Source organism: Pongo abelii, chromosome 9 (assembly GCF_028885655.2).
Source record: "Pongo abelii isolate AG06213 chromosome 9, NHGRI_mPonAbe1-v2.0_pri, whole genome shotgun sequence".
Taxonomy (NCBI): domain Eukaryota; kingdom Metazoa; phylum Chordata; class Mammalia; order Primates; family Hominidae; genus Pongo; species Pongo abelii.
In genome coordinates this window covers 108,952,718-108,979,311 of record NC_071994.2, presented here as the reverse complement: position 1 = coordinate 108,979,311, position 26,594 = coordinate 108,952,718, and the positions used below count along the sequence as shown (strand labels likewise).

General features: G+C 36.9%; 1 protein-coding gene across 6 annotated transcripts in view; it reads right to left on the bottom strand.

The window, feature by feature from the left end:
* The window catches only part of GRIA4 (glutamate ionotropic receptor AMPA type subunit 4), a 382,353-nt gene that overhangs the window by 103,110 nt on the left and 252,649 nt on the right, over positions 1-26,594 (bottom strand). For all 6 annotated transcript variants that reach the window (NM_001373892.1, XM_054523828.1, XM_054523830.1 and 3 more), the window contains 1 exon segment: positions 18,146-18,330. In NM_001373892.1, coding sequence (NP_001360821.1) covers positions 18,146-18,330 — 185 coding nt within the window.

Genomic DNA, 26,594 nt, shown 5'->3' with positions numbered 1-26,594 from the left:
ATTTAGTGATTTAAAATATTTGCTAAGAGGTATAAATGATTGTATGGCATTTGTGATTATGAATTTGAAGCACATGTAATAGCTTGAAAGAACTGTTAGAAGCAAGCTCTTTTTAAATTAAAGAGACATTTGTAAGAAACAATATAAATATAATTCTAATAAGATGTAGGTGGAAGGGGTAATTCCTTCCTTTCATAAACAATTACATTAAATAAATATAGTCATTAAATGATGAAGCTGGAACTCCAGCTAGGTCTTTTGACTATAGTTTCCATACTGTTTTCACTACACCCTGTTCCCTTCTTTAGACCACAGGAGTTCAGACTTATTTTTGGCCAATATTAATATATCTTTCATAAGAGAAAAATGAACAAAATATATACCTGTGACAATAACATTGTCTATCATATCAGATAATTGATGAATACCAAACTTGTTTATGAGAAATCCAAGCTTTCTCATAATGAAACAAAGACACAATTCTTTTCTTACAAATAATCTCCTGTCTGAACATATTGCTTATTTGAATAACAGTATATATACAAAGTGTTCCTAATTCCATTTTGTATGGGGCTAAGACAGGGACACACAGGTGGAGAATTATTAGGTAAACTTTAATGCGTCCTAGTCTGGGTTTGCAGTTGCTTCATATATGCATAGTAAAGCAAATTAGCAGAAAAGCTTAACTTGGATTTATTTTTGTGTAGCTTGTACTTTTCTAAATGTATATTGAAAATGACAGTTCGTGTATGTATCCCAAATGTAAGGCAAATACAACTCAGTCCAATAGATAATTTTATTTATGTAAAACAAGCTCAAAGTAATCAATTAAAAATTGAAATACTGGGGACCTGGGCAAGATGGCCGAATAGGAACAGCTCAGGTCTGCCACTCCCAGCGAGATCAACGCAGAAGGCGGGTGTTTCTGCATTTCCAACGGAGATACCTGGCTCATCTCACTGGGACTGGTTAGACAGTGGGTACAGCCCATGGAGGGTGAGCAGAAGCAGGGTGGTGTGTCACCTCACTTGGAAAGCACAAGGGGTCAGAGAACTCCCTCCCCTAAACAAGGGAAGCTGTGAGAGAATGTGCCATGAGGGATGGTGCATTCCAGCCCAGATATTATGCTCTTCCCACAGTCTTCACAACCTGCAGACCAGGAGATTCCCTCGGGTGTCTATGCCACCAGTTCTGGGTTTCAAGCACAAAGCTGGGCAGCCATTTGGGCAGACACTGAGCTAGTTGCAGGAGTTTTTTTTCATACCCCAGTGGCACCTGGAATGCCAGTGAGACAGAACCATTTACTCCTCTGGAAAGGGGGGCTGAAGCCAGGGAGCCAAGTTGTCTAGCTCATTGGATCCCACCCCCATGGAGCCCAGCAAGCTAAGATCCACTGGTTTGAAATTCTCGCTGCCAGCACAGCAGTCTGAAGTCAACCTGGGACACTCCAGCTTGGTGGGGGGAAGGGCCTCTGCCATTACCTCACATTGTAAACAAAGTCTCCGGGAAGTTTGAACTGGGTGGAGCACACCATAGCCCAGCAAAGCTGCTGTAGCCAGACTCCTTCTCTAGATTCTTCCTCTCTGTACAGCACATCTCTGAAAGAAAGGCAGCAGTCCCAGTCATGGGCTTATAGATGAAACTCCCATCTCCCTGTGACAGAGAACCTGGGGGAAGGGGTGGCTTGTGGGCACAGCTTCAGCAGAATTAAACATTCCTGCCTGCTGGCTCTGAAGAGAGCAGTGGATCTCCCAGCACAGTGCTTGAGCTCTGCTAAGGGATAGACTGCCTCCTCACGTGGGTCCCTGACCCCCATGCCTCCTGACTGGGAGACACCTCCCAGTAGGGGCCAATAGACACCTCAAACAGGAGAGCTCCAGCTGGCATCTGGCGAGTGCCCCTTTGGCATGAAGCTTCCAGAGGAAGGAACAAGCAGCAATCTTTGCTGTTCTGCAGCCTCCACTGGTGATACCCAGGCAAACAGGGTCTGGAGTGGACCTCCAGCAAACTGCAGCAGACCTGCAGAAGAGGGTCCTGACTGTTAGAAGGAAAACTAACAAACAGAAAAGAATAGCATCAATATCAACAAAAAGGACATCCACTCGGAAACCCCATCTGAAGGTCACCAACATCAAAGACAAAAGGTAGATAAATCCATGAAGATGAGGAAAAACCAGTGCAAAAAGGCAGAAAATTCCAAAAACCAGAACACCTCTTCTCCTCCAAAGGATCACAAATCCTCACCAGCAAGGTAACAAAACTGGACAGAGAATGAGTTTGATGAATTGACAGAAGTAGGCTTCAGAAGGTGGGTAATAACAAACTACTCCGGGCTAAAGAAGTATGTTCTAACCCAATGCAAGGAAGCTAAGAACCTTGAAAAAAGGTTAGAGGAATTGCTAGCTAGAATAACCAGTTTGGAGAAGAACATAAATGACCTGATGGAGCTGCAAAACGCAGCATGAGAACTTTGTGAAGCATACACAAATATCAATAGCTGAATTGATCATGGAGAGGAAAGGATATCAGAGATTAAAGATCAATTTAATGAAGTGAAGCATAAATACAAGATTAGAGAAAAAAGAATGAAAAGTAATGACAAAGCCTCCAAGAAATATGGGATTATGTGAAAAGACCAAACCTACATTTGATTGGTATACCTGGAAGTGATGAGGAGAAGGGAACCAAGTTGGAAAACACTCTTCAGGATATTATCCAGGAGAACTTCCTCAACCTAGCAAGATAGGCCAATATTCAAATTCAGGAAACAGAGAGAACACCACAAAGATACTCCTTGAGAAGAGCAACCCCAAGACACGTAATTGTCAGATTCACCAAGGTTGAAATGAAGGAAAAAATGTTAAGGGCAGCCAGAGAGAAAGGTTGAATTACCCACAAAGGGAAGCCTATCAGACTAACAGAGGATCTCTCTGCAGAAACCCTACAAGCCAGAAGAGAGTGGGGGTCAATATTCAACATTCTTAAAGAGTAGATTTTTTAACCCAGAATTTCATATCCAGCCAAACTAAGCTTCATAAGCAAAGGAGAAATAAAATCCTTTACAGACAAGCAAATGCTGAGATTTTGTCACCACCAGGCCTGCCTTACAAGAGTTGCTGAAGGTAGCACTAAATATGGAAAGGAAAAACTGGTACCAGCCACTGCAAAAAACATACTCAATTGTAAAGACCATTGACACTATGAAGAAACTGCTTTAACTAATGGGCAAAATAACCAGCTAGCATCATAATGATGGATCAAATTCACATGTAACAATATTAACCTTAAATGTAAATGGGCTAAATGCCCCAATTAAAAGACACAGACTGGCAAATTGGATAAAGGGTCAAGACCCATTGGTGTGCTGTGTTCAGGAGACCCATCTCATGTGCAAAGACACATATAAGCTCAAAATAAAGAGATGGAGGAAGATTTATCAAGCAAATGGAAAGCAAAAAAAAGTAGAGGTTGCAATCCTAGTCTCTGATAAAACAGACTTTAAATCAACAAAGATCAAAAAAGACAAAGAAGGGCATTACATAATGGTAAAGGGATCAATGCAACAAGAAGAGCTAATGAGCCTAAATATATATGCACCCAATACAGGAGCACCCAGATTCATAAAGCAAGTTCTTAGAGACCTACAAAGAAACTTCAACTCCCACACAATAATAGTGGGAAAATTTAACACCCCACTGTCAATATTAGACAGATCAAAGAGACAGATAATTAACAAGGATATTCAGGACTTGAAATCAGCTCTGGATCAAGTGGATCTAATAGACATCTACAGAACTCTCCACCCCAAATCAACAGAATATACATTCTTCTCAGCAACACCTCACACTTACTCTAAAACTGACCACATAATTGCAAGTAAAGTACTCCTTAGCAAATGCAAAAGAACAAAACTCATAACAAACAGTCTCTCAGACCACAGTGAACTCAAACTAGAATTCAGGATTAAGAAACTCACTAAAAACCCCACAACTGCCTGGAAACTGAACAACCTGCTCCTGAATGACTACTGGGTAAATAACGAAAATTAAGGCAGAAATAAATAAGTTATTTGAAACCAGTGAGAACAAAGACACAATGTACTAGAATGTCTGAGACACAGGTAAAGCAGTGTTTAGATGGAAATTTGTAGCACTAAATGCCCACAGGAGAAAGTGGTAAAGATCTAAAATCGACACCCTAACATCACAAGTAAAAGAACTAGAGGAGCAAGAGCAAACAAATTCAAAAGCTAGCAGAAGACAAGAAATAACTAAGATCAAAGCAGAACTGAAGGAGATAGAGACACAAAAAACCCTTCAAAAATTAATGAATCCAGGAGCCAGTTTTTTAAAAGATTAACAAAATAGATAGACCACTAGCCAGACTAATAAAGAAGAAAAGAGAGAAGAATCAAATAGACACAGTAAAAAATGATAAAGGGGATATCACCACTAATCCTACAGAAATACAAACTACCATCAGAGAATACTATAAATACCTTTTTGCAAGTAAACTAGAACATCTAGAAGAAATGGATAAATTCCTGGACACATACACCCTCCCAAGACCAAACCAGGAAGAAGTAGAATCCTTGAATAGACCAATAACAAGTTCTGAAACTGAGGCAGTAATTAATAGGCTACCAACCAAAAAAGCCCAGGACCAGACAGATTCACAGCCAAATTCTACCAAAGGTGCAAAGAGGAGTTAGTACCATTCCTTCTGAAACAATTCCAAACAATAGAAAAAGAAGGACTCCTCCCTAACTCACTTTATGAGGCCAGCATCATCCTGTTACCAAAACCTGGCAGAGACACAACAAAAAAAGAGAATTTCAGGCCAATATCCCTGATGAACATCAATGCGAAAATCCTCAATAAAATACTGGCAATCTGAATCCAGCAGCACATTAAAAAGCTTATCTACCACGATCAAGTCGCCTTCATCCCTGGGATGTGAGGCTGGTTCAACATATGCAAATCAATAAACATAATCCATCACATAAACAGAACCAATAACAAAAACCACATGATTATCTCAATAGATGCAGAAAAGCCCTTCGATAAAATTCAACATCCCTTCATGCTAAAAACTCCAAATAAACTAAGTATTGATGGAACGTATCTCAAAATAATAAGAGCTATTCATGACAAACCCACAGCCGATATCATACTGAATGGGCAAAAGCTGGAAGCATTCCCTTTGAAAACTGGCACAACACAAGGATGCCCTCTCTCACCACTCCTATTCAACACATTATTGGAAGTTCTGGCCAGGGTAATCAGGCAAGAAAAAGAGATAAACTGTATTCAAATAGGAATAGAGGAAGTTAAATTGTCTCTGTTTGCAGATGACATGATTATATAGTTAGAAAACCCCATCTTCTCAGCCCAAAATCTCCTTAAGGTGTTAAGCAACTTCAGCAAAGTCTCAGGATACAAAATCAAGTGCAAAAATCACAAGCATTTCTTTACACCAATAATAGACAAACAGCCAAATCAATAGTGAACGCCCATTCACAATTGCTACGAAGAGAATAAAATACCTAGGAATCCAACTTGCAAGGGATATGAAGGACCTCTTCAAGAAGAACTACAAACCACTGCTCGAGGAAATAAGAGAGGACACAAACAAATGGAAAAACATTCCATGCTTATGGATAGGAAGAATCAATATCATGAAAATAGCCATACTGCCCAATGTAATTTATAGATTCAATGCTGTCTCCATCAAGCTACCACAGACTTTCTTCACAGGGTTAGAAAAAACTACTTTAAATTTCATATGGAACCAAAAAAAGAGGCTGTATAGCCAAGACAATCCTAAGCAAATAGAACAAAGTCAGAGGCATCACACTACCTGACTTAAACTATACTACAAAGCTATGGTAAACAAAACAGCATGGTACTGGTACCTAAACAGATCTATAGACCAATGGAACAGAACAGAGGCCTCAGAAATAACACCATACATCTACAACCATCTGATCTTTGACAAACCTTACAAAAACAAGCAATGGGGAAAAGATCTCCTATTCCATAAATGGTGCTGGGAAAACTGGCTAGCCATATGCAGAAAACTGAAACTGGATCCCTTTCATAAACCTTATACAAAAATTAACTCAAGATGGATTAAAGACTTAAACATAAGACCCAAAATTATGAAAACCCTAGAAGAAAACCTAGGCAATACCATTCAGGACATAGGCATGGGCAAAGACTTCATGACTAAACACCAAAAGCAATGGCAGCAAAAGCCAAAACTGACAAATGGGATCTAATTAAACTAAAAAGCTTCTGCACAGCAAAAGAAACTATCATCAGAATGAACAGGCAACCTACAGAATGGGAGAAAATTTTTGCAATCTATCCATCTGACAAAGGGCTAATATCCAGAATCTACAAGGAACTTAAACAAATTTATAAGAAACAAACAACCCCATCAAAAAGTGGGCAAAGTATATGAATAGACACTTCTCAAAAGAAGACATTTTTGTGGCCAAGAAACATGAAAAAAAGCTCCTCATCACTGGTCATTAGAGAAATGCAAATCAAAATCACAATGAGATACCATCTCACGCCAGTTAGAATGGCAATCATTAAAAAGTCGAACAACAGATGCTGGCAAGGATGTGGAGAAATGGAAACACTTTTACACTGTTGTTGGGAGTGTAAATTAGTTCAACCATTGTGGAAGACAGTGTGGCCATTCCTCAAGGATCTAGAATCAGAAATGCCATTTGACCCAGCAATCCCATTACTTGGTATATACCCAAAGGATTACAAATCATTCTACTATAAAGACACATGCACACGTATGTTTATTGCAGCACTATTCACAATAGAAAAGACTTGGAACCAACACAAATGCCCATCAATGATAGACTGGATTAAGAAAATGTGGCACAAATATACCATGGAATATTATGCAGCCATAAAAGGATGAGTTCATGTCCTTTGCAGGGACATGGATGAAGCTGGAAACCATCATTCTCAGCAAACTAACACAGGAACAGAAAACCAAACACTGCATGTTCTCCCTCATAAGTGAGAGTTGAACAATGAGAACATAGGGACACAGGGAGGGGAACATCACACACTGGGGCCTGTTGGGGGGTGGGGGGGTAGTGGAGGGATAGCATTAGAAGAAATACCTAATGTAGATGACAGGTTGATGGGTGCAGCAAACCACCATGGCACATGTATACCTGTGTAATAAACCTGCACGTTCTGCACATGTATCCCAGAACTTAAAAAAATATAGATACACCATGTTAAATCTAAGATATTCCTGTGAAAAAATTCTCAGTAAATTAAAAAATAAAAATTAACAGTTAATTTATACACAAAAAAATTAAACTATTCACAGTATAGTTCAATGGTATTTACATTTTATGGTATACTTTTTGAACATGATAATTCCAAAAGTAGTAGTATATACAGTTAATTTTGTTTAACCAGAAAGTCAAATATCTAATTTCTTGAGATGTCTGTAATTGGACATATCATCAATGAGTAGATATCTATTCTTGAATTATAAAGAAAACTTGATGGGGCTGGTGGTGATGGGAATAAGTTATCTCCAAATATCACATACTGTTATGAATGTTCCAAAGGGATATATCATTAGGGAGGAATATTTGCTGAATTTTCACATCAAACATGTTGAAGATGAAATTGTTCAACTGTGGAATTCATAAGCACCTGGTGAAGATTTTGTTCACAGTATTGATGAACTTCTAAGAACCAGTCAACTTGAGAGTCTATGATTCTGTGATTCTCCAATGTAGAGGACTGTGTGAGCCATTGGCTCTGGGAGGCTTCTGTTAATATGTGATGTTCTCACCCTAGCCCCTTGCTGTTATATATCTTTTCTTTATTATATTTGAGATAATACCATCTGAATGTCCTTTCTTCTTTCATTTTTCTTAAATCAAGTTTTCTTTTATTTTCTTGGATGAATACAAGGCAAATAAATTGTAAAGAAGTGGCTTCAAAGTGTTTCACAGCCAATTTTACAAAGAACACTAGGTTAAATAAGGTTTAAGAGGTTTCTTTGCCATAGGAATTTTTAGAGACTTCAATATGCTAATGTACAGTGAAGTCTCAATAGCTAGGGTATGCAGTTTTGTAGAGCAGTTCTAAAAGGTTGTTTAAGGACATTCTTCCTAGAGCATTATCTTTCACTCACCTCCTTCCTTAACTTTCACATACATTTCTGACTTTATGTTGCTTTGGCATAAACATAAATGTTGCTTTAGCATCATTTTCTTATTTCCCTTCAGTGTTGATAATCTATACCCACAAAAATGACTCAATTAGACTATAAAATATGTTCAGTTCATAATTTTGGAAGTAATCTTCAATATTAAATAACTTCAGCTAATACCATTTTTGGTCAGGGTTTTACATTTGCATGTTTAAAATTATATTTAACATATGAAATTGTGATTAATTCTGAAAGTCATATGACTTCAGAGTCATTCTCTTTGCTTTTATTTCAGCAAATTTTTTTACACATTTGAGTTTATTTGGGCTTTGTTATGCTATACTTCAAATATGTAATAGACAACCAGCTTCCTCTGAAGTGGATTCATAAAGACACAGATGTAACTAGATACCCTGTCTTTATAAATAAGTTAGACCCATTTACATTTGTTAAAATGATTACCTCCCATATTATTAAAACAAATATTATTATAAATATTATTTTAAAAATCCCAAAGTTCTAACTATAGAAATAAAAGGCAAGAAAAAATACCTCTCCCTAATAAATTAGATTGACCTATTTGCTGTGGGTATGTAATTTTTGCATAGCAAGCTCAGTTTATTTTGCCTATATTTGTCCACAGGCCAGTCAAAACTTAAAGGCTATTATTCATATTGACTAGCAATACTATTAAAATTGCCAAAACAAATTTATTTTTCTAAAAACCCTACTTGGATTAGTTATACTTCTTAAAATCTTAACAAAAATGGTGTTTGGCAAATTAGACATTTAATAAACAAATTTAATATATTAATAATTTCTCATTATCACTATATGGCATTATATATTTGTTTCTTTGTTGTGTGGCTTCCCCACTAAAATATAAACTGCAATGTGCAGGGGTTTTCCTAAGCCGAGGATATGCCTGGCCTGACCTATAACAGGCACTCAATAAATATTTAAGTAGATGTCAAACAAATTAAGTTATACACTGGTATAAATGTGACTATAAAAAATATAGTCTACAGATGAAGTATCATTGTTTATTTGCTACACTCCTTAGTCACCAGGTACACTGCTCAGTCACTTGGCTTTCTACCTTCTGGTTCATTCTCTATGTTGTCATCGGAATTATGGCTCTAAAACACGACGTCAATTATGTTTAAAAACATCCGATGACATCTATGATGCAATGATGAATTTAAAACTTCCTAGTAAAGCCCATGAGGCCACTCATAATCTGCCTTTAATTTGCCTTGGCCATCTCATACCCACTGTGGTTAGGCTCCATCCACATTCACTTCTTTCCCAGGACACGAAGCTCTCTCCTATTACCCTGTTCTCACACACGCCATCTTCCTTGAATGCTCTTTCCCAGCGTCTCTGCCTGGGGAATTCAAACTCCCCTTTCAACAATTTGCTTCTGTCTTTTTTTTTTTTTTTTTTATTGCACCTTTCCACATTGTGCTGCGTTATTTGATTGTGTTCTTCTGTTTTTCTTTGCATTCAGAGTTCCTTCACAGCATCGACTAAAACTGATGTAACTTATATGCAGTGCTTGGAAATTAGTAGGTACTGGATAAATGTGTGTTAAATAAATGACCAAATGGATAAGTGTTGTGGTACAGGTATAAGAAAGGAAAATAATAGAATGTGGTGGGCAGAGACAAGAAAATTTGTTTCTCTTGTGTTACTGCACAATATTTATATAATTATATTATGAACACAAAATTAATTATAAAATTAGAATAATTTCTAAAATAATTAGAATAAATTATAAAAATAGACTATATATTAAAAATAGAATATATATATTTCATCACACACACTATATATATATATATATAATCCCCAGTATGAGTTCTGTGGTTTTAAAAAGAAAACTTTAAGTCAAATACAGAAGCAAATTATGTCTAGACTTTGGATGAATAATAAAACTCTTTGGTATATGTGGCCCTGGGAAAAAACTTTAAAAAATGGAAAATAAATTTCTTATATCCAATCTTAAACCATCTTTCATTTTTATCTTTACCAGTGATTATGTGAACCCTATCATTATTATTTTGGTAAAAATTACACTACTTTATTTTCTTCTAATCTTAAACTAGTCACAAGTTGTATACGAGATTGGAGAAAATCTGTATCAGCAGGGATCTAGTGGCCAATTATGTGGCTAATCTTGAGGGAAGGTTTAGAAATGAATTCGTTCCATTACTTTTCTGACTGAATCAAAGTGGATAAAACAATGTATCACTTCATTTGCTGGCAGAGAGCACACTTTATTACTGAACCGTTTAATATAAATACTGTATAATTTATAAAAATGTAGTTATATTTATGATGTTTACAAGACTCAGAAAAGGGTCCTCAAAGGTACTGTTGAATGTTTTGCTTCCTTTTTGTTAATCTCACTGCCTTTTAAACATTTTAAACATTTGAGGAGTAGATACAAAATTCTACTGAAATAATTATGATGTTATCCTCTCTTTTGTACCTAATGAGGAAGATAACTTACCTCTCCCTAAACCACAGTAGATACTTGTATGCAGCTGCTTTTGATTTAAGGCTAGAAAAACTAATTCATTTTATACCTCTAAAATTATCAAGCAGATTTTCCTTTATCTTTGTAAAAGAAGCTGAAATTTTGGATGTTTCTGTCAAAAACAATAGTAGAAATTGTTCCAGTAAGTGTTCTTGCAGCATCAACTAAAACATATTTATATAGAATTTATCATAGAATTCATGATTCTTCCCAGACATGATTCTTCCCAGACAAAAGCACTTGCATTCTGACAATCATATTTTTCTTCTTCCTTGAAAAACTTATATCCTTTGGCTCCTTCACTTTGCCTTTTATTTTATCCTATTTTTTACTTTATAAGAAAATGAGGTATGGCTGCAACCATGGTAACAGTTGCTAGGAGACAATTAGACACCCCTTTCTAACCCCCACCAATTCCATTTGCACTAGTCTGGCAGATCTGTAAAGGTGTTTCTGTTTTCTATGAAAACAACAAACCTAGTGCATCATAATGGGACTTGCACATTCTAATCAGTTCTGCTAAATAGTAATATTAAAGAAGTAAAATTCACCGTCTTAGCAAAACCTCACATCTTTTGAGTTTCTTCTTACTTTGTTGTAGATCCTGACTGAGCAAAGCTCAATATGCAAAAGGAGCTTTATAATGAAGCAAAGCAGCAAGCTCTGCTAGTACTGCAGTGCGGGAAATTCCTGATATGACTTCTTTGCTGTAGTAATTTCTGTGGGTGCCTGATTTGTTCCTGTTGCATCTCGCCCATTGTTACTTTAATATATGGAAATAAAACTCTTGCTTTTTTCAGCCTGTACAACAAACTCTGAGACATGTAGGTGTCCCATAATCTTGGACAGGTGAAATTCTGGACAAGAAAGCCTCCCAGGTAATTGAAGACTTCCCTTAAACACGTACAAAATGTGTCTCCTGCCTGTGTCTTCAAGTGAGGCTCATTTAGACTTCCACTTTATTCAACAATTGCTTTTTGAACCCCTATCGTCACTAGGGGATGTATTGGTAACAATAAACATAGACTCCGCCCTGATGGAGATAAGATTTCAATAGGAAAGGTAGACAACTAAACTGGTGTAATGCAAGGAATCTACATTTCTGCTACCTCCAATCTTTACAGCTTCAACTTTGTCTACTGCTCCGTTTCAGCTTCCACTTTTGCTTCATACCAATCTTGATTACCTTTTGAGCATTTTCAGATCTCGTTTCCTTTACAGTTCGTTCTGTCTTGGAATACCCTTACCCCTTTTCTCTGGCTGGGAAGATCCAATGCATTTTCAGTTTAAATGCTTCTTTTCTCTGTGAAACATTTGGGACTGCCTTGATTATACTTAGTTACCCCATCTTCTGGATTCTTCATACATTTTTATAATATCTCTGTTTCTGAAGCCATCAAATTGTTTTGTAATTATTTATGCATGTTTCTGAGTTCCCAGCTTGAGTGTAAACATTGTGTAAGGACCATGAGTTGCTCACCTTTGTACAGCAGGCATTGCAGTGCCTGGAACAATGTCTGGCATGCAGATGTTGAATGAATGTATGAGGTGTCAAGTGCAGAGCTGCCCCACCTACAGTTGTTGGCTCATTCCTACTGTCAGAGTGTGCCACTGAATCCTACATAGATGATTCAAATAATCAAAGCTGTTATCTCCAATTGTGAGATCTCTCCTGTAATGACTCCTCCTCCTTATAACTATAGCTATCTTTCCTCTTCTTATTGTGCTTCTTTTTGTTTCTTCTGTCTCTTGTTTTTGAGGGTTTTGTTTTGTTTTGCTTTTTGGCTTTGGTACAGAAAATTGACCTTATGGCCATTAGCCAGTAACAAAAATGTTCCTTTCCTTTTAGGTATTGACTCAACCAGTTACGGGATACAGAGGCAGGCTCTTTAAGCCTTCGGCTCCTTTTAATGCTTTATTCAATATAGAGACTTTTTGGGAGTCAGGGGGAACTGGCAGAGTTCTAGATTTGGTACGATACCTGATGTTTGAGAGTTGTGAAAATTTGTAAATGCAAACTCTAGATAAATAGGCTTTTACTAAGTATTGCCATGCATTTGACCATTTGCCAAAAATTCTGAGTCCTAACATCTCACTTAGGTGGTACTAGACATGGTAGGCAGCCTTGGGTTTAGAATAAGTTAACTGGGATCATGTCCACATTTCATCTCTTATGTGCAAATGGCCTCATTTAGGTTTGAGAAATTTTCCTCTCTTTCTCATTGATCTTGCCCTGAGGTAGGATTATTGGCTTCTTTTGGTCACAGTAAGCCTCTGAGAGGTCAGCCGTGGCTTTTAGGCTTTTTTGATTGATTTGCAAACAGTGTGGGAAGGTCACTGGTTTTGTCAGTAATCCGAGATTCACATTGTGTCTGATAGGACACTAAATTCCCTTTCATATAATGAAAGTGGCAATACTGCTGAAAGGGGTTCCAATTAAATCTGGGGTACATGATAAAGAAGCAGTTTAAGATACCTGTGAGTCAACTGTAGAGACATTTTTCTCCATTCTTTTGTTAAATATCTACTTCATACTCTAAGGTCAGTCCTTACTATCTTTTCCTGATAAATACTTGGTTAGATTCCTTAAATACATCCATGATGTGTACTAGGATCAATATTGTTCTAGTTTTCTATCAAATGCCTTTGATATCTCATCTATTTGATAATAACTGGCATCCATAGCAAAACCCCCAAGGCAGTGTAAGATCCTTTATCACTTTCTACATAATGTATTTCTAAAAGAAGTAATATATTTTAGTAGGATTTTAGGAAATACTTTTGGTTTAAACCTTAGTTAACCAGACAGGAGTTACTAACCGTAGCAGAAAATGTATTGGTTTTGCTTAGCACTGTATCTTCAGCAGAGCATAGTACCTGACTATATATATACACGCATATATGCATATATATGTATGTGTGTATATATATATGTATACACATATATGCATATATATGTATGTATATATATATGTATACACACACACTGCATATGCAGTGTCACCCGTACACAAACACACACACACACACACACACACAGTGGGGACTTAACAAATGTTTGTAGAATGAATGAATATCCAGAAAAGGTCACCTGACTGCAGTTTTACTATTAACACATGCTTCTTTTCAAGGTATATCCCATGCATACAATTATACATTGCTTTAGGATCAAACAAATCATCAAAAAGACTTCACTGCAAACAGCATTATTGACCTTTAGAGACAGCAAGGGTTTTCAAGATCATCTCAGCTCAACTGTACTTATTTAAAGTGAGAAGGAGAAGAATCATAGGTGGTAAGTGATTCCATTTACTTTTTAAAAATAAACAACTAAAGATTTCTTATCCATCTCTCAGAGAATGAAAACACTCATTTTTATTTTGTTGGAACCATCATAATTTGGGAGATATAATGTAACTGACCAAAGAAAGAGGTAGACGAGTGCAGACCATCCAACTACCCACTGTGATAATTCTGTTCCAGAGGATCAGAGTTGGGAGTTCATGGGAACAGGGTTTCACTAACAGGAACACAAAAATCTAGCTGCTGGACCCTTGGGTTTTTATCACAGTGGAGTAAAATGTATGAGCAACCACTAGCCTTAAGTGCCATTTTGCTCAGTTACTTTGGCTACCAGAAGGATAGTTAAGATAAGGTTTGTTGTTGCTTTTTTGCTACTAGGTTAAACATGTGAACCGAAGTCTGATACTTCAATGTTCAATTGATAAATTTATTAGGTAGAATCCCTAGGGACTCTTTGCAAGTAATAGAGTTCAGAATTTAAAATTAATAGATACATGTAAAAATCATAAATAAAAGACTCCCACTATAAATCTCTTATTTTGATATGAAACAGTTCTTTTGATTCCAGCTATATGAAGCTATTGCAAGCTGTTCTACAAAATAATTGATATATTGTTACAAGAAGAAAATTAGGTGAAAGGAATAAAGCTAGGGTCCACAATGATATTTATAATATCTTTCAAACTCATGGCAATTTAAGTAAAAATATTCTATCAAAAATTCATCACAAATTCAGCAAACACTTAAAAATACTTCTCATTTTAGATTTCTTTTCAAGGCTTGTTTCTGCAAATGAGTGGACCAAATTGCTCACTGGATTTAGAGAGCCAAAATTCCAATTTGTTTGATTGGAGTTGATATGAACAAAATAAATCTAACTTTGTGGTTTCAATATGTTTCTACTCTCTTAAATGACTCAGTGGGTGATATTTACATACATTCTTCCATTTTTTCTTATGGTGTACATTAAACCATATTTTCAAATACTTGATCTTAAAATCATATTTTGAAATGCTTGAATGAGTATATGTCTAGCTACTATATTAAATAGCAATACATTTATAAGAACTAATTAGTTCATATCATAAAATAATTTGGAAAACATATATAGAAGATGAAATGCTTCTATAACCACAGTTTTCCATTAACATATTTTGAGAGAATATTGTCTGAACTATTTCTATTATGTTTTTGCAAATTGATACAAATTAAGATGTCAATGAAGTAATTATTGATGGCATGCTACCATAATATGAAATGTGCCCATCCTTCTAGAATTTTTTTTTTTTTTTTTGAGATGGAGTTTCACTGTTGTTGCCCAGGCTGGAGGGTAATGGCACGATCTTGGCTCACCGCAACCTCCACCTCCTAGGTTTAAGTGATTCTCCTGCCTCAGCCTCCCGAGTAGCTGGGATTACAGGCATGTGCCACCACACCCGGCTAATTTTTTATTTTTAGTAGAGACGGGGTTTCTCCATGTTTGTTAGGCTGATCTCGAACTCCCGACCTCAGGTAAGCCACCCACCTCGGCCTCCCAAAGTGTTGGGATTACAGGCGTGAGCCACCGTGCCCGGCCATAGAAATTTACTAATATGAAGTGTGTCCATCCTTCTAGAACTTTTATCATCATTGTACTAATTTCACCATCTTCTGAGAAAAGGCCACTTTTCAAAGGCATTTTTCTTTTTTTTTCTTTTTTTTATTGTTATTATACTTTAAGTTTTAGGGTACACGTGCACAATGTGCAGGTTAGTTACATACATATACATGTGCCATGCTGGTGTGCTGCACCCATTAACTCATCATTCTAATCAACATTATTTAGCATTTAACTTTTTACCTTTTAAAAATGCTTTGGTTGGTTTTTTGAAATTGTTTTCTCTTGCTATCTTAATTTATGAAAAACGATGTTGAAACACAGAGGTCTTAAGGTACATGTACAAACCCCTGACAAAGTATGGATTAGCTTTTGTGGATGAGCCAAGAGTAAAACCAAGAAAACATTAAAAGTTGTTTCATTTAGAGCTACAAGGAATTAAAATACAGAGAGTAAACAACAACAACAGCATGTTCAGAATAAAAACACAGCTTTTCTTGGGGGAAAATTTTATAGGACAATTAAGAGTACATTATTTTCTCACAATGCAGTAGACTTTATTGCAATTTATGAGATTTATACCTGAGAGGCATTTTAAATGGACAAAGTTCTCTTACTACTATTATTATTATTACCATGCAACCATGATGGAAAAGAAACCTTTTAGAATTCAGCAAGAAGAATAGAAAAGGTAGACACTCAAGTTTTCTAATTTCTTTAAAATGACAAAAAATATATAAGATGTCCAGTTCCTTTAGCAAGAGCTCATTTACGGCTTATTCAGAGTTTATCCAAAGCACCCAGGTGTGCCGATTTTCTTCTTAGAAACCAGCTAAGACTCTGAAATGGGTCAGTGTGCTTTAGGCACTCAATTGCCTCCTCCAGACTTGGTCTTTTAAGCACAGGTGCTAAGTGGAGGGTCTTTCTGAGCCTTACTCACCCTCTGACAGGAACTTGGCAATCCAGGCAGTTCTTAGAATTGGCTGCTCTGTGGGATTCATCGTGAGTTATTTACAAAGCTTCAGTTGTTCAGGTCAAACAACTCAAACTCTCAATACAGGGGCGGGAGTGGGAGGGAGGGCAATGGGAGTCGGAGGTAAAGTGGCTGTATTGCTTAAGAAAGAAGAAAGATTTTTCTTGGATTCTGTAACTAACCATTTAAAAATTTCATATACATTGAATAGCTACAACTTCAATAATTTTTTGGACTCTCTCAGGAGTAAGCCCGAGTAATGTATAGGCTTTTAATTAATATTTCCCAAAATAACATATACATATTTCTTTGGTGTATATATATATATAATATATATATATATATATATTTAGCTTTTTCTTCTACAAAGGGATGACAGGAAGTAAATACTCTGTTATTTCCTCTTATGCTCTGGCTTCTTTAGACTTTAGCAATACAACATTTTTGTTTGTTTGTTTTGTTTTACTTTTCACTTTTACAAATGCTAATATAGTTGAGGAAGGAAACTGAAGACATCTAGTCCCGTGCCTGCAAAGAGTAAAGCTGAATCTCTGAAATATATTTTGGTTTTCATTCTTACAATTGAATACTAAAGTTATTCCTATAAATAAACCTCCAAATTGGCAAGTTTACTATTGGAAATCACGTCATATACTTATGCAGTTAAGCGATAAGTAACAAACTAACCAACAAAAAATTGTATTACCCATGTCTGGCTGAACTAATATATTGTAGATAATATGAGCAAGCATTTCTAAAACCACTAGATGGCATTCATTCACTGCAATTTTGGCCAAAGAGCCTTTAAAGCTTTATCATGATCTGCAAGGGTAGGGGAAGGCAGATGTTATCCATTATTTGATGATATTTTCCTATCATTTAATACAACGGCAAAGCTCAGTTTAATCTTTTCCTGGCTGCTTCAAATCAAATCAACAAATATTTATTGAAACCTTTATTCAAGGACTTTTCTGTTTTGAGGAGAGTTGAAAACCATCTCCACTGGGGTAGTAATGTATTGATTTATAATACCTAGCAGAAAACATGCTATATACAGTATTCCACTAAACTATATACAGTATTCCACTGACTTTTATTTTATTGCTTTAGTAATTTATGTTGCTGTTTCTCATAAATTACTTAAGTTAGTGTGCCTCTAAAAAAGGTGCACTCACAAATTTATAATTTTTGTACCATTTTTAGATGGGATTAATCTTCAACATTAATATTTTCGAAAACTGGAGGCCAAGAGCTCTTCAAGATTCACACAGGGTCTTTCACTCATTCAAGTCTTAAGAATATGTGAGAAATAGCTTTCTAAATACATTGAGACCTAAGAACCAAAAAGGTCCTTGGTGATAAAAGATTGTGATTTGGTCCTGAAGATAGTCATGGAATGAAAACTCTCAAACCTCACACTCCAAATTAAAAGCTGGGAGAAGATGTTGATGGGGACAAGTCAATCAAAGGTTAAATTTTTCTGTATGGGGTCTAGGTTAAAAATATAAAACCTAGGACTTACCTGTTCTAATATGTTTTGAAGTCTCTCTATCTCACAGTCTATTACAAACTTCTTCTCTTGTCTTCTATCAAGTTCTTCTAGAAGTTGCCTATAGCTGACATCATTAAAATTTTCCACACATATAGCGCTGACATGCCAACCATTTTGTCCTGCTTTTTCCATAATAGCTTGGAGTATCGAGTATCCTATTGGGGGAAAAAAAAGTTACTAAAAACATGCTTTTACTCCCCTTTAATGATGTATGCAGGCACTGAGCCTATATCAACACTGTTATGTTCCAAAATATACTGAATGCTTAGAAACTTAAAGTCTGTGTGGTTATTTCTGAATAATTTATTCTTACTTTCTTTAGTCATGGCAACAAAATCTCTTAAAATGTTGATTGAATGACGTAGCAACACCATACCTTGTGCTCTCAAAATCTCTTTACTGGAGGACATTGCATTGCTCTAGACATTTTTTTGATGAGACAAACCCCAAACCAAATCCACCATCATCTGTAGTCAATAGCAACTTCATAAACCCTTTTTGTTATTTTACTCACTAGATGGAACTCATTTTGAGCAACCGTTTGACTTTCCCCTTGAACAAGGTAGTACAACATTTTTGGTTCAACTATGGAAGAGAAGATGTAAAAGAAACAGTACAACAGTATTTATTGAGGACCCACTATTCTCGGTGCTTTATTTGTTGATGAGGACAGGTGCATATTAGAGAGGCATTATTTAACTCTTCCTCTCTCAGCAGGGGAATGATATAGACTGGGGATGAGTTGAATAACCACTAGGTGAGGCACTGGTACTGATTAGGTACTCCTAATCAGTAAGAGACTGATGACCAAATAAACAACAGAAACTTAGTTTTAAAAAGTGTGTAGCAGGACTCAAGGTAAAGGCTTGGCCCAAGGGAGAGCTTGGTTAGAGCTGTCTGGATGGAACAAAGAAAAATACCACAGAGGAGAAACAACTTGAATTGGGTCTTGAAGGTTGAGAAGGAGTGTGCAAGACTGCTGGAGGTGGGGGTGTTTATTACGTGAAGACAGCGTTCCATGAGAGAATAAAATGAATGGTCTTCACCCGGTTCTTGATCTCATTCTCTCTGCATGTGGAAGGGAAGGCATCTGGTCCAAGCACCTGGGTTAAGGCAGAAGCTGTGAACTCATAATATATCTTCAGGCCAATATTGTCTTGATTGTCCTGCCTTTTTTCCATCTCTTTTTTTTTTTTTTTTTCAGACAGTCTTGCTCTGTTGCCCAGGCTGGAGTGCAGTGGCACAATCTTGGCTCACTGCAACCTCCACCTCCTGGGTTCAAGCAATTCTTCTGCCTCAGCCTCCCAAGTAGCTGGGACTAGAGGCGCATGCCACCATACCTGGCTAATTTTTTGTATTTTTAGTAGAGACAGGGTTTCACCATATTGGCCAGACTGGTCTTGAACTCCTGACCTTGTGATCCACGTGCCTCAGCCTCCCAAAGTGCTGGGATTATAGGCGGGAGACACAGCACCCAGCCCCATCTCTCATTTTTGAATTGTAATGTGAGAGAAGAATAAAAAAAAAAAGATTTTTTGAATTTATAAATATCCCATACACTAAGATTGGTTAGGATCAGAGCCTGTTAGTCAGTTATATTTTCACTTTATGGTTTAGCTTAAACAGAATATTCTAGTCCTCTTTAAGAAAGTCTAACACTTATTTGAGCTCATTCTATAGCAACTGTCTGTAGTTTCTTCTTCCTTTGATACTGGAATTGCATAGAGAGCGGGGTGGATTAAAAGTGAAGATTTAAAACGAATATACCGCACTTGCAAGATTAGGGCATATTTGTTGAGTTTTCTAATTGGTATGTGAGTCTCATAGATTCAGAGATTTTTAATTTTTTCAGGTGTGTTTTCTACATATCAGAGTTCCAAACATTACTGATGCTCAGTTAAGATCAACAGATGGAACTGATGATGAGATCATATTTGAAATATAAATTACCTGATATCCTGCCAAATGAAATACTGTGGCAGTCAGGATTCATTTTTATCTAAATGAAAAAAAATTCCCCGAAGAGGAAGAAAGAGGGCATGTTAATTATTATATAATTATTCTGGTATATCTATTGCTCCATTTAGTCTTCCCTTTTGTAATGCATGCCAGTAATTATCTTTTCAAATCTTACCTAGATCCTCCACCCCAAAACCCCAGCACTCTTTCTCTTGTTTCCATTCAACGCCTATGTAACATGATGGCATGAAACCTTCCTTAATATATATGTTCATGCCTCATATATTCTGTCGCAGGGGCTTATGCTCTGATGGTAACTGAGGCAATGTTCTTTTAAATCATTTTTTTGACACCTATGAACATGTTCTTTGACTTAAAATGAATGCTCTTAAAAATACCAATTGACGTATTACTTTTCTTTTTTCTCCTTTTATTTATCATCATACCAGAATAATGCTAAGATTTTTTTTTGTTTGCTTGAGTGTTGTAAAAATAATAAAAATGGCCCCCACACATAGAAATAGTCTTCTCCCTGGGCTCAATTCACAGCTTGGCACGATTCTCCAAATATTGCTGCATTTCTGGCTGTCAGGCTTCATGTCAGGACTAGGCATCCATGTTGTTATTCTCCTGCTGACATGACTTTTACAGAATGTGGAGCCACACACCTTCTGATGAAATTTATAGATATGCCCACTAACCTTACAAAATTGAAGGACTCACTCTAAAAACAAAATTATAATTCAAATCCAGCCTTCCATTATCTGATTTTTTAGATTTACAAATGACACTAGAATTGGAATCAGACAGAACCCTAGGACACAATCTTTGTTGAATGGCAAAGAAAGTTGGTTACTTAAAAAGCCCCATTAATCATAGTCAGAAATAAATGGCATGCTTTCATTGCAGTGCAAAGGACATGCAGTAATAGTTTCAGAGCTTGGCTAAAATCATATTCGTTTATAAGCTATGTTTGATTCTAATATGCTCCCTTATTATTCATTGATATTCAGATGTGAGTGTCTTATTTATTTGCTAACATAGCTGGAAATATATTGTAACTAGGATAAAATACTGCTGTTGAATCTATGATTATGTAACTTAGTTGTTATATAAACTAGATAATCATAAGTCAAGTCATACTATTTCCATATCTGGCTATGATTTGCATCTCCTAGGTATTAGAAAATTTGTAGTGCAATATTGTTGGCCAAAGAATGAATACTGCAGTTTTAGATTAATATCACGTAGTTAACAGGAAATTCACTACTGTAAAGGATATTTTAAATCTTGCTACTACTCTAAAAAGCTGTCTAACATTTTAATTCTATATAATTTACTGAAAACCTACTACATACAGAATTCTATAAAGTATATCAAGATAAAGATGTGGGAACTGGATGACATTTTGTTAACTGAAATAAGCCAGGCACAGAAAGACGAGTTTCCCATGTTCTCACTCATTTATAGGAGCTAAAGGTTAAAACAGCTGAACTTATTGGAGATAGTAGAATGATGGTTACCAGAGGCTGGGAAGGATAGTAAGGGAGGAGGGAAATGGGGATGGTTAATAGGTACAAAAATATAGTTAGATAGGATAAATAAGATATAGTCTTTCATAGCACAACAGGGTAACTAAAGTCAACAATAATTTATATTACTTTTTAAAAATTATTATACTTTAAGTTTTAGGGTACATGTGCACAATGTGCAGGTTAGTTACATACATATACATGTGCCATGCTGGAGTGCTGCACCCATTAACTTCTCATTTAGCATTAGGTATATCTCCTAATGCTATCCCTCCCCCCTCCCCCCATCCCACAACAGTCCCCAGAGTGTGATGTTCCCCTTCCTGTGTCCATGTGTTCTCATTGTTCAATTCCCATCTATGAGTGAAAACATGCAGTGTTTGGTTTTTTGTCTTTGCGATAGTTTACTGAGAATGATGATTTCCAATTTCATCCATGTCCCTACAAAGGACATGAACTCATCCTTTTTTATGGCTGCATAGTATTCCATGGTGTATATGTGCCACATTTTCTTAATCCAGTCTATCATTGTTGGACATTTGGGTTGGTTCCAAGTCTTTGCTATTGTGACTAGTGCCGCAATAAACATACATGTGCATGTGTCTTTATAGTAGCATGATTTATAGTCCTTTGGGTATATACCCAGTAATGGGATGGCTGGGTCAAATGGTATTTCTAGTTCTAGATCCCTGAGGAATCGCCACACTGACTTCCACATGGTTGAACTAGTTTACAGTCCCACCAACAGTGTAAAAGTGTTCCTATTTCTCCACATCCTCTCCAGCACCTGTTGTTTCCTGACTTTTTAATGATTGCCATTCTAACTGGTGTGAGATGGTATCTCATTGTGGTTTTGATTTGCATTTCTCTGATGGCCAGTGATGACGAGCATTTTTTCATGTGTCTTTCGGCTGCATAAATGTCTTCTTTTGAGAAGTATCTGTTCATATCCTTTGCCCACTTTTTGATGGGGTTGTTTGTTTTTTTCTTGTAAATTTTTTGGAGTTCATTGCAGATTCTGGATATTGGCCCTTTGTCAGATGAGTAGGTTGCAAAAATTTTCTCCCATTTTGTAGGTTGCCTGTTCACTCTGATGGTAGTTTCCTTGGCTGTGCAGAAGCTCTTTAGTTTAATTAGATCCCATTTGTCAATTTTTGCTTTTGTTGCCATTGCTTTTGGTGTTTTCGACATGAAGTCCTTGCCCATGCCTATGTCCTGAATGGTAATGCCTAGGTTTTCTTCTAGGGTTTTTATGGTTTTAGGTCTAATGTTTAAGTCTTTAATCCATCTTGAATTAATTTTTGTATAAGGTGTAAGGAAGGGATCCAGTTTCAGCTTTCTACATATGGCTAGCCAGTTTTCCCATCACCATTTATTAAATAGGGAATCCTTTCCCCATTGCTTGTTTTTGTCAGGTTTGTCAAAGATCAGATAGTTGTAGACATATGGCGTTATTTCTGAGGGCTCTGTTCTGTTCCATTGATCTATGTCTCTGTTTTGGTACCAGTACCATGCTGTTTTGGTTACTGTAGCCTGGTAGTATAGTTTGAAGTCAGGTAGCGTGATGCCTCCAGCTTTGTTCTTTGGCTTAGGACTGACTTGGTGATGCGGGCTCTTTTTTGGTTCCATATGAACTTTAAAGTATTTTTTTCCAATTCTGTGAAGAAAGTCATTGGTAGCTTGATGGGGATGGCATTGAATCTATAAATTACCTTGGGTAGTATGGCCATTTTCATGATATTGATTCTTCCTACCCATGAGCATGGAATGTTCTTCCATTTGTTTGTATCCTCTTTTATTTCATTGAGCAGTGGTTTGTAGTTCTCCTTGAAGAGGTCCTTCACATCCCTTGTAAGTTGGATTCCTAAGTATTTTATTCTGTTTGAAGTGATTGTGAATGGGAGTTCACTCATGATTTGGCTCTCTGTTTGTCTGTTATTGGTGTATAAGAATGCTTGTGATTTTTGTACATTGATTTTGTATCTTGAGACTTTGCTGAAGTTGCTTATCAGCTTAAGGAGATTTTGGGCTGAGACAATGGGGTTTTCTAGATATACAGTCATGTCGTCTGCAAACAGGGACAATTTGACTTCCTCTTTTCCTAATTGAATACCCTTTATTTCCTTCTCCTGCCTAATTGCCCTGGCCAGAACTTCCAACACTATGTTGAATAGGAGTGGTGAGAGAGGGCATCCCTGTCTTGTGCCAGTTTTCAAAGGGAATACTTCCAGTTTTTGCCCATTCAGTATGATACTGGCTGTGGGTTTGTCATAGGTAGCTCTTATTATTTTGAGATATGTCCCATCAATACCTAATTTATTGAGAGTTTTTAGCATGAAGGGTTGTTGAATTTTGTCAAAGGCCTTTTCTGCATCTATTGAGATAATCATGTGGTTTTTGTCTTTCGTTCTGTTTATATGCTGGATTACATTTATTGATTTGCGTATATTGAACCAGCCTTGCATCCCAGGGATGAAGCCCACTTGATCATAGTGGATAAGCTTTTTGATGTGCTGCTGGATTCTGTTTGCCAGTATTTTATTGAGGATTTTTGCATCAATGTTCATCAAGGATATTGGTCTAAAATTCTCTTTTTTGGTTGTGTCTCTGCCCAGCTTTGGTATCAGGATGATGCTGGCCTCATAAAATGAGTTAGGGAGGATTCCCTCTTTTTCTATTGATTGGAATAGTTTCAGAAGCAATGGTACCAGTTCCTCCTTGTACCTCTGGTAGAATTTGGCTGTGAATCCATCTGGTCCTGGACTCTTTTTGGTTGGTAAGCTGTTGATTATTGCCACAATTTCAGATCCTGTTATTGGTCTATTCAGAGATTCAACTTCTTCCTGGTTTAGTCTTGGGAGGGTGTATGTGTCGAGGAATTTATCCATTTCTTCTAGATTTTCTAGTTTATTTGCGTAGAGGTGTTTGTAGTATTCTCTGATGGTAGTTTGTATTTCTGTGGGATTGGTGGTGATATCCCCTTTATCATTTTTTTATTGCATCTATTTGATTCTTCTCTCTTTTTTTCTTTATTAGTCTTGCTAGTGGTCTATCAATTTTGTTGATCCTTTCAAAAAACCAGCTTCTGGATTCACTACTTTTTGAAGGGTTTTTTGTGTCTCTATTTCCTTCAGTTCTGCTCTGATTTTAGTTATTTCTTGCCTTCTGCTAGCTTTTGAATGTGTTTGCTCTTGCTTTTCTAGTTCTTTTAATTGTGATGTTAGGGTGTCAATTTTGGATCTTTCCTGCTTTCTCTTGTGGGCATTTAGTGCTATAAATTTCCCTCTACACACTGCTTTGAATGCGTCCCAGAGATTCTGGTATGTTGTGTCTTTGTTCTCGTTGGTTTCAAAGAACATCTTTATTTCTGCCTTCATTTCATTATGTACCCAGTAGTCATTCAGGAACAGGTTGTTCAGTTTCCATGTAGTTGAGCGGTTTTGAGTGAGTTTCTTAATCCTGAGTTCTAGTTTGATTGCACTGTGGTCTGAGAGACAGTTTGTTATAATTTCTGTTCTTTTACATTTGCTGAGGAGAGCTTTACTTCCAACTATGTGGTCAATTTTGGAATAGGTGTGGTGTGGTGCTGAAAAAAATGTATATTCTGTTGATTTGGGGTGGAGAGTTCTGTAGATGTCTATTAGGTCCACTTGGTGCAGAGCTGAGTTCAATTCCTGGGTATCCTTGTTGACTTTCTGTCTCGTTGATCTGTCTAATGTTGACAGTGGGGTGTTAAAATCTCCCATTATTATTGTGTGGGAGTCTAAGTCTCTTTACAGGAGGAAATTCAAACCAAAGGCAAAGAAGTTGAAAACTTTGAAAAAAACTTTAGACGAATGTATAACTAGAATAACCAATACAGAGAAGCGCTTAAAGGAGCTGATGGAGCTGAAAGCCAAGGCTCGAGAACTACGTGAAGAATGCAGAAGCCTCAGGAGCCAATGCGATCAACTGGAAGAAAGGGTAAAAGTGATGGAAGATGAAATGAATGAAATGAAGCGAGAAGGGAAGTTTAGAGAAAAAAGAATAAAAAGAAACGAACAAAGCCGCCAAGAAGTATGGGACTATGTGAAAAGACCAAATCTGCGTCTGATTGGTGTACCTGAAAGTGACGGGGAGAATGGAACCAAGTTGGAAAACACTCTGCAGGATATTATCCAGGAGAACTTCCCCAATCTAGCAAGGCAGGCCAACATTCAGATTCAGGAAATACATAGAACACCACAAAGATACTCCTCGAGAAGAGCAACTCCAAGACACATAATTGTCAGATTCACCAAAGTGGAAATGAAGGAAAAAATGTTAAGGGCAGCTAGAGAGAAAGGTCGGGTTACCCACAAAGGGAAGCCCATCAGACTAACAGCGGATCTCTCGGCAGAAACCCTGCAAGCCAGAAGAGAGTGGGGGCCAATATTCAACATTCTTAAAGAAAAGAATTTTCAACCCAGAATTTCATATCCAGCCAAACTAAGCTTCATAAGTGAAGGAGAAATAAAATACTTCACAGACAAGCAAATGCTGAGAGATTTTGTCACCACCAGGCCTTCCCTAAAAGAGCTCCTGAAGGAAGCGCTAAACATGGAAAGGCCCAACTGGTACCAGGCGCTGCAAAATCATGCCAAAATGTAAAGAGCATCGAGACTAAGAAGAAACTGCATCAACTAACGAGCAAAATAACCAGCTAACATCATAATGACAGGATCAAATTCACACATAACAATATTAACTTTAAATGTAAATGAACTAAATGCTCCAATTAAAAGACACAGACTGGCAAATTGGATAAAGAGTCAAGACCCATCAGTGTGCTGCATTCAGGAAACCCATCTCATGTGCAGGGACACACATAGGCTCAAAATAAAAGGATGGAGGAAGATCTACCAAGCAAATGGAAAACAAAAAAAGGCAGGGGTTGCAATCCTAGTCTC